Below are 9,569 nucleotides of genomic sequence, written 5' to 3'. Positions count from 1 at the left end.
TGCGCACCCTGTTCTAGTAAAACTGACCGCAGTAGTTACCGGTAAACGCAACGGCGCAACCTTCCCAGCAACATTTTCGAGCATAAACTTAGGTCCCTATACACCTTTTTGCCAACGAATACCGTATTATGTTGATGTCCGTTTAAAGTTTGCTAACAATCACAGCAACTTTTATAAAACATTTGCGGTACACCTATCATTTTGCAGCGCTTGACATTTATTAACGGCCCTCTGGGGCGTAATTTCGGGGGGTGGCCTTATTTTTCAAACAGGGTCGGGAGGGCTTATTACAGGGGGGGGGCTCTTATTGCGGGGAGCCACAAATTCGATAATTACGGTATACTAAGCTAGTAAAGTGACCAAACTGCGATCACTAACCTGGCATACCACTTATGTAATGCGCGATTATTGCGCGTCATGCATTCTTGTGATCCAGATCTAGATTACAGGAACATATACAAGCTTGTCCCGGAATTTCTATCGTAAAGTTGCAGATATTCAGCGCGAAGCTTCGCTACGAAAACTATGAACGATTGCCACCACACTACGCCAACCTCAGTGAAAATTTCACTCTGTAAACATTTGAGATAATTATAAAGGACGAAAGCTCATATTTTATAATTTGTATCGGTACAATTACATAGCTTATTGATTAGAAAGATATTTCGTTCATCAGCCATGCTAAAGGTAAGCAGAGCGTAAATAGTGTGATGTGGCGTGCTGTAACATGGAGTTTAGGAAAACCCGTGAATTTGTTTGTCGCTGTATTATTGCGGTAGTAATTACGGGACAAGCTTTTACAGACTGTTCTTGTTTCAAGTGGCCTCATTTTCTCAAGGTTTAAGGGAAATGGCCCGGTACATGGGGTCAAAAACAGGATACATACACCAAAATTTTCGTTTTCGCGCACTCCGAATCGCTTTTTTATAATACTTTATGTCATTGTAAAGCTGAATGATTTGTAAACACTGTTCTGAAAACCGTTTGGGCGCGCTACATCCGGTTGCCGAGATATGGCGTACTAAAATGGGCGAAAAGTTTAAATGCATCGTTGTGTACCAAAAGTCTGGTTATTACCCGATCTTCTTGACATTTTGCTGCAAAAGACACATGACCATAGAGTCGAAAGTGAACCAATTTCAGGTTCATAGCACTTTCCAATAATTTTAAAATGAATTTTAAAACTTTTGAAATTCATTTTAAAATCGGAAAAAAATGCTATGGATCTGATATTGGTTCACTTTCGACTTCATGGCCATGCGCCTTATACAGCAGAGTTTCAAGAAGATCGGGTATCTTTCAGACTTTATACCAAAATCATTAAACTTTTCACCTTTATACACCATATCTCAACCGATGCTCAAACAAAGTTTTCAGACAATCAAACAAATCATTGAGCTATAATGTATGACACAAAGTATTCCAAAAAAGTGATTCGGAGTGCGAGCAAGCGAAAGTTTTAGTGTTTGTATACCATTTTGGACGCTATGTACCGGGCCATTTCCCTTAAGAGCATGAGGGATCACCTGAGGCTTGTACAGGTTTAAATTTTTCTAATCGGCGAACGCCACTGATTAGAGAATTTTAGATTTCACATGGTTTAGGCTCCGTCCACTAGAAACTACCGCGTCACATAAACAGTACGTTTGCAGACTGAAAATCGTTTAAAATACTTGTACGGATGCACACTTGCAGTGACGTACAGCTGAAAAATAAATCGAATCGAGAGTGCCGAGAGCGTGACCAACCTGCTCTCGGGGAGGCGGTTAGAGCACACAAAAAAGATCCACAGGCAGCATACGCTGGCTTATTGCTCAGCCAGCCATATGGCTGAGCCGTTGCACAGTTCCACGTAAGGCAGATAGTTTTTACGCGTCAGCCAACGACGTTGGGTTACGGCGCCTTACGTCGCGAACGGACGTAAATCAACCCGTAACGCCAACTTCTATGCGAACGTCGAACTGCACGTAACTTGTTTTGTGAAATCTAAAATTCGCTATTAGCTCTTTACACACACCGATTTACATTGCTCCTTGCGCGTTTCTTTGGCATTCATCAAGTATACGCTGATCACGTGACGGATAGTGATATGGTAATAACATCGATCATGGTGATAATATGCAAAAAGGGATTTTGCCAAGTAATTCGAGCTCACGAGTTGCACACAATCTACGGAGCGGGAGCCATCCAGCACACAACAATTTTGGAGAAATTTGTTTGTAAATCTTTGACTCAACTGCATAGGCAGAGGCAACTCTGCTGCGCGATAGTGCGATACATTACAGTAATAACGCAACAAAAAGCTACAGTCATTCGGAAGGACTGCTGACTGGCTGCAGCCGGAATATGCTATTTTTCCCTTCAGTGCTGAGATCAAGTTAGCAACTGGACAGTACAAAACAAGATTCCCTTTTTACCATAAAGCGGCTTGCAAATACGATGCAATCGAGCTTCTCCCGATCGGCGTGCGGAAGCTAATAGTGCAGGGCTGCCGACTGGCGTTAATGTTAGCATCAGTTCCGTTGTAAATGGTATATAATACATATTACATACCATCTATAATGGAACAGATTCTGAAATAATATTACTAGCAGCGCTCAAGCTTGCCCACTGCTCAGAGACCAAAGATAAACAAACAAATGTCGGTAGCACGCACACGCACACGTCAACTCTATGACCTTCATTTCGCTGACCGACAATTTGCTGACCGACTTGTTGCTGACTACCACAACTTGCCGAACGACAAATCGCGGACCGACAGTTCGCTTTTCTACGCCTCCCAAAATCGATCAGTGGTTTGCATTAAAGAAATCGCCATCAGGTGCGATCACTGCGATCAGAATCTGCCATTGCACCATCCAGTTTGCAGGCCCATCGGCATATTGTAACTGTAGTTACTGTACCTACAGAGCTCTGTAGTTTGCTACCTTCTCTGGACTGCTTTACGCGGCTGAGCAACTCGGTCTTTTAGCGAAAACGGGCATACCGCCGGCGCGTTGCACTTTTACACAACACCGTAGCATATGCCACATAAAGAAATGATTTTCGTAATTTAAAATGGAATCAGTAGTTGTAGCGCTTTTGTTATTGCTGAGAAATTAGCTTTTAAAGTGGAAAATTTGAAGTCGAATTTTACGGAGTTCAGATTTGAAAAAAATATTCTGAAACGGCCATTTGATAGACTGAAGTATTAGAAGCTTATTATACGGACAGATTTTTGGTTGATAAACAACAAAAAAAAATTAGGAGTGCAAGGAAGTGCTTGCGGCACTCTGCCCCTGGATATTTCTGACTATATCTGCCGAACGAAGCCCTTAATCGAGTTGCATTTTCGACAAAATGTATGAGACCAAATGTTCTAACGTTATTAACTTATTTGTCGTCGGCCAAACGTCAAAGTGGCAAGACTTTTGTTTCTCTCACTATCTGTAGATGAGTCTCCTCGAAGTTACAGAAGACTGGCTTACCCATTACTGTCGAAACCATATAAAAAAAGCTCATAGGCACCGAGAGCAGGCTTTCAAGCAGCTTTTAACGAACATGAACCGAGGCGATTTCATATGAACTGCTCGGACCTATGTTTGCCAACGAGACAGATTACAACTAGGAAAGTGCACTCGCTTCTGGCGGGCACTGTATGACCGAAGCGTAGCAGTTAAGGGAAGTGGGCCGGTACATGGTACCAAATTCGTGTACATGCACGAAAACTTACACTTTCGCGCACTCCCAAACACATTTTTGTTTCGGTTTATGACGTTTTGTAGCCAGAAGAATTGTATACACTGGCGTGAAAACCGTTTGTGCGCAACATCAGTTCGGGAGTTATGGCTGCTGCAAAATTCCAAAAAGTTTAAATGCGTTCAGGTGTACCAGAAGTCTCATTATCGACCGATCTCTCAAATTTTGCACGTAAATGCGCATGTCCATGAAGATCGTTTTACACCGATCCAGACTTCCATGATTTTTTGAAATTTTAAAATGAATTTTAAAATTTTGAAATTCATTTTAAAATTTGAAAAACATGCTAGAACAGTGGATCGGTGTAAAACGTTCTTCGTGGTTATGTGCATTTACGTGCAAAATTTGAGGATATCGGTCCATAATGAGACTTTTGGCACACCTAATTTTGGAATTTTGTAATGCCATAACTCCCGAACCGGATGTTGCAAACAGTTTTCACGCCAGTGTAAATCTTCTGGCTACAAAACTCGAAACAAAAGTATATTTAGGGCCAAATATAGTTTCCGTGCATGTACACGAATTCGGTACTATGTACCGGCCCACTTCCCTTAATTATTGATATTTTTTATCTACATACTTATCAGGAAAAACTTGTAGAATGAATGTTACGATTTTAAGGTATGTGCACTATCTGTAGTGCAGAACCATGTGACCGGTGAGGCCTCCCAGCAGATCAGTATTCCGCTGTTCTCGGAATATGGCTAAAGTTTTGATTCAGACATTTTTCATTTTTGCCGTTTATATCGAAAACATTGCGTAAAAGTAAAGCCTATTTGGAGGGACATGTATTTAAGGTCTCACCAGTAATGCCAGGATAGTGCCCTATTCCTCAAAACTGAAACTTACATCATTGCATAATATAAAATCTGTATTAATGTTAATCTTCCTAACTGCACGCAACGAGGTCCGGAAGTGTGTGGGCTATCTGAGCGGAGGCTGAAGGGGCACCCGGCAGGTGTCGTGCTCGGCCTGCACGTGCGTGCGCAGCGATCGACCCGTCCTGCCTGCGCCCTTCTACACCTTGGCCCAAACACCCAAATCAAAGAGGATAGGCCTGGATGCCGCGGATGGGAACCGTGTTTCGTACGTAACGGGTGTAGCAGTTACTTCGCCATCGCCCCGCTTCCTGTAAGCGCTGATGGGAAGTGCCATTTGCCGCTGCGGCGCTGGAGCCGCCGATGCGGAAGCTGTGGGTGCCGTATCTGTCGATGTCGGGGACTCCCGCTAGACCGGTCTTCATGGCTCTTTCGAAGGAGTGTCGGGTGACGTAACTGCCGTTTGGTAGAATGAAGAATGGGTCATTTTTGCCGGTGGTAATTCGGACGTCCATGTAGGCTTTTGTGGAGCGCACTGGGCAAACTGAGCGGCCGGTGGCGGACAGCGTGATGCGGTAGCCAGGGTGGAATTGGTCCGTTTTTGAGCTGCGAATGGTGATGATTAGCGCATCTTCGTTAAGAATAACGTCGCTGAAGCGGAGAGTGGAGGCTGGGCAACACTTCCCGGTCTCGTTCGTTACCAGCTCGCTGACGCGGAAAAGGCCAAAAAAGGCAACGCAGAATGCACTCCAATAGAGGAGCTGATCCTGTTGCGGAAGATGCGAGTTGTGTAGATTTTCTTCCATGGAGCGCATCATATCCAGCGTTATTGGTAGCCGCCGATCTGTGCCTGGCATGTTGAGCCGCTTCAAGCCATTGACCGCCCGCGTGATGGCTGCGGTTGCTGAAGGGCGACTGATGCCCACCTCGGAGTGCGCATTGTCGATTCCGGCAAGGTAGACGATGGTAGTGGATGTTCCCAGGCCGTCGAGGTGGAGTTGCGCGATAAAGCGGAGAATAGTCTGCTCTGTCGCTGGTATAGGAGGCTCGCCGATGGTTTTGCAAAACTGCGCGAAGCGACTCCATCCGGTTTGGTAGGTCTTCCTGGTAGAGGCTGGACTGATGATGGTAAAACTGGACTGATGCGATGGTAGCGTCCAGAGCTGCCGTTAGCTGTAGCTTAGTCGTAGGCTTTCCCACATGTCCGGCAAGGGATACGGTAATGTTGCGCCCGGTGCAAGGCGGCGGGACCGGCTGACCTGAAAGCGTGATAGTGCGTCAGCGATTGCGTTGTCTCCCCCATTGATGTGCTTAATGGTTAACGCAAAGTTATCCTGAGCAGCAATCATGCTTAAACGCTGCATTAGGTCGACCACGCCTGGATTGCGTGAGCCTAGCTTTTCCCACGCTTGGGAAGCCCCTAGACTGTCGCAGTGAAAACTACGCGCCTGAGTACGAGTTGAACTGCCCACAGGGCGACTGCGAAAAGGATGGCACACATTTCGAGATACTCTATGCATGGTGAGCAGCCCAGTATCCAGTCTGGCCAGCGTGACTGAAACCAGCGGCCTCGAAAGTAGCCGCCTATACCGAGAGTTGCGGATGCGTCGGTATAGAGGTCAAGGGTGTTTGCTACTGTCCACTCCGGTTCTAGGAACTTTGTCGTGCCGTTCCAGCGCGGAAGGAATTCTAACCACCATTCGACGTCGAGGCGGAAGTTATTGTCTAACTGGATGGTCGCATTTGAGGCATTTTTGTGACATTCATTTTCGCTGAGGAGGAAGGTCATGCGCCTAAGATAGAGCCGACCGGCGGGAACGCATTTGGTTGCAAATGCGAGAAGACCAATTAGACTCTGCAGATCTCTGATCGATGAAGATGGAGAACGCCCTCGTCCAGCTGGAAACCGACGTTATCTGCTCTTTCTTCGGGCTTGATACGAACGCAATCTCGCCGGTTTCGTCCTGGATCATGCGTGTGCCGGTATTAGACCTATTTGCAGGTGCGCGATTATGTGGCAGAAGGTCGACAAAGTCCACAAACTGCGTGTGGTCAAGAAGTTGCTCCCGCACCTTCGGACTCACTGCCGGCAGTCCGTGGGACTGCGCGGTGCAGCTGTTCGGTGGAGCTCCCAGTCGTTTTAAACGGATACTTTTGGCGGTATAACAGATTCGGTGATCACACTTTCTGCTCGCTTACCGGTGTCAGTTGTGATGTGGTTAGACGCCGGGGAAAGTGAGCGTTTGGCGTCACGCTGTCTCTGACTCGATCAGACTTGATCGCTTAGAGTGGTATCTCTGACTCGATATCAGACTATGTATCGCTGAGAGAAAAACATCGAAATGCCGGTAGAATGCAAAACTGAAAATGAACAGATCGGTGCTGCTGAAAACACCTTATATAGGGAGACATGCACAGCCGGACAGTGGGCGTAACTGAGAAGACGCAACAGGGACGTTAGTCCAATGAACATTAATAGAATTTAACATGTTAAATTATCATTAAATTGGTAAGTTATGGTGAACGTCCTTCTGGGCCGGCGAATGCATGGTTTCACCGGGTATAAACATGTTTCCCTGGACAATATCTTAAAGCAATTTCCACAATTTTTTTGAAGAAGCAGGTTACGTCAAGAATTGTCTGTTTTATTCGATCGCCATTCGAGTAGGTGGCGGTAACCTTCCTGGCGAAATACCAAAATATTTTTCACATGAGCTGGCTGTTAAAAACGGTTTTAGTACTACACGATAAGCTACTGTAGCCTTCCATGAAACTGCCCTACCAACGGTCAGATCGGAACGCAGCTTGGCATGCCGGCAGTGCCCTGGTCCCGGTAGATAATAGTGCAACGGTAGAAAGGTACCGTCGTATCGGTTACCAAAAAAAAGACCTTACGGTAGCCACAAGCCTCGAGTACAAATGGACACTGCGCCTTTACCCTTTTAAGTAGGGTGGCGGTGACCAATGGACAAACGCAATGGTTTAAGTATGCTGCAAAGATAGGAACGCAAAATGCTTACCTTGATTATCAAAGAGATAAAACATGCATTCTCTGAAACGCCAGTAGGCAGCACAAGATTTTTATACGGCTATCGCGCCTCTGGACACTTCTTAAGTGGAGATGGTGACCAGCGGACACCACATTTTACACGGGGGCCGAGTATATACAAGCAACCAGCATTTCTGTTTTTGATAGTAAGGTGAACGTGCATGTGTGCGTTTCACAGTATGTGGTGACCGTACTAATACGCATTAGATGGCGATGGGTGACCGTGTATGTATGCATTTTAATGGTAGGAATGCCGCGCATATGTGCATTAGATGGCGGTGACCGACAGACACCACATTTTTCATGAACGCTGAACATAGAGGACCTTCGCTACGCTTCGGGCGATAAACGTAGTCGAGCGATAAACGTTTTTTTGGTATACAGTAAGTATATAATGATAATGTAGTACATGTACTTCGGTACACACTAAATACTCCATAATCATTATCTTCGTTTAAATGCGCCTTGCGCAAACAAGCGCCGATTCTCTGCTCGAATCGAGGTTCTGGTATTTTATGCGCATCGGATGAGTTACGGTTGTACGCGTATAGAACTGGCGCGTGCTTAAGCGCCGAACAAGATGTTTGTGCACATTGCTCAGTACTTACTTATTAAACCATTATTGATGTCCCAAAAATACATCAATATTGATTTACCCTTGCCGACTTTTGTGCGCGTCGCCAACGTGCACAATGGAATGAGCTTGGCGCTGCTGGTAAATAGCGGCGTGCTACTGCCAATAAAAGAGTTTTTGCTTTCTTTATTACGGTTTAATTGATCATTGGGCAATCGGTCGACCTCCCATACCAGAATCATTCGTTAACAACCCGATACTGCCACGTCGCAAAGTTTATGCATTAACTAGTTCAGTAATTGTAAAGCGGGAATGCTGCAAAGCTCAGTATCACTAATTTAATAATAGCAAACAACGTTTTTTTAAAGTTTATATTTTAAATTTCATGAGTCATTTGGAGCGAAATCTATGCTCTACTGAATGTGCTTGTTAATCGATGCGTTGGTCACCACGGGACTGGCTGACTTCCTGTTCACTCCGTATTGTAGCCAGTAGCCACCATACCCTGGTCTGACCTGTCAAAATCCCATAAGCGTCCGCGCACGTACATGTATGGTGTCGCCGACAGTCAGATCTAAATGCAGCTGAGCTGTCTTTGCTGCGATCTGGAGAATGATCTGAGATCTGGAGATCTGGAGAATACCCCAGGCTTTCGGGTAATATTTTCGAAAAAGTTGTTGTAGACGAAAGGAAGTTTTAAATAATCAGTTTGTGCAGTGTGCCAATGTGGGTGGCTCACCCTCTGTAGTGCACGTTGCACGTGCAATTTGATTCTCTAAGTCGAAGCCAAGACGCCCGTGAGTCTCCAGTGCGCCGGACGGAAAGCGGCACTTCCAAAGGAGTAGATTTCGGACAACGTGACAACTGTCACAAATATTCCAGGGGAGAGATGCAGAAATGCTGTTACGGCGAATTGCCCGTTGAGACAGCGGGAATCGGACAGCCGAATTGCAACAGTAATTTTTGTCAGTCACAAAGATACTTGCTTAACAGTCCCTGGTTGACATTATTCATGTGTAAGGAGAGAAGTGGCTCATGTACAGCAACAAAGTCTTCCAACACCTTGCGCCGTGGTGCAGTGGTACTGCCTACGCGGATCTTAAGAAGAAGACGGGGTCCGATTCTCCATCGGTACATTTTTCGGACGTTTCCGTCGGATGACGCCCTGCTTAGGCATGGATTTAGACAAAACGGATTTTTTGGTACGAGTACTATATTAACAACAGTTTGCGCATTTTCTAATTATTTTATGTAATTTATACAAAATCGTCCCATTGTGTTTATTTACCCACGCGTGCAGCCGGCTGAAAAGGCAACGTGCTAATGGTTTCCGATCAAAATTGACGCGTTAACCTTTCTTCCAAATCCGGCAGAAAAGTTTATGCTCCTA

General features: G+C 45.5%; 1 protein-coding gene across 1 annotated transcript; it reads right to left on the bottom strand.

The window, feature by feature from the left end:
- Nucleotides 1–4,780: 4,780 nt before the first annotated feature.
- LOC129593014 (uncharacterized) lies at nucleotides 4,781–5,859 on the bottom strand. Its single transcript, XM_055489193.1, has 2 exons — nucleotides 5,816–5,859; nucleotides 4,781–5,660 (listed from the first exon to the last, which is right to left on the bottom strand). The coding sequence occupies exons 1-2, from the start codon at nucleotides 5,857–5,859 to the stop codon at nucleotides 4,781–4,783; spliced, it is 924 nt and encodes a 307-aa protein (XP_055345168.1).
- Nucleotides 5,860–9,569: the final 3,710 nt, after the last annotated feature.

The sequence above is a fragment of the Paramacrobiotus metropolitanus genome, unplaced genomic scaffold (assembly GCF_019649055.1).
Source record: "Paramacrobiotus metropolitanus isolate TYO unplaced genomic scaffold, Prichtersi_v1.0 Parri_scaffold0000058, whole genome shotgun sequence".
NCBI lineage: Eukaryota > Metazoa > Tardigrada > Eutardigrada > Parachela > Macrobiotidae > Paramacrobiotus > Paramacrobiotus metropolitanus.
Note: the sequence above shows the minus strand (reverse complement) of the source record. Positions and strands in the feature narration are given on the sequence as shown.

Coding starts and splice junctions, on each gene's coding strand:
- LOC129593014 (XM_055489193.1), bottom strand. CDS start 5,859: ATGGGGGAGACAACGCAATCGCTGACGCACTATCACGCTTTCAG. Junction 5,661..5,815: donor ACGCACTATCACGCTTTCAG/GTCAGCCGGTCC, acceptor AGCCTCTACCAG/GAAGACCTACCAAACCGGAT.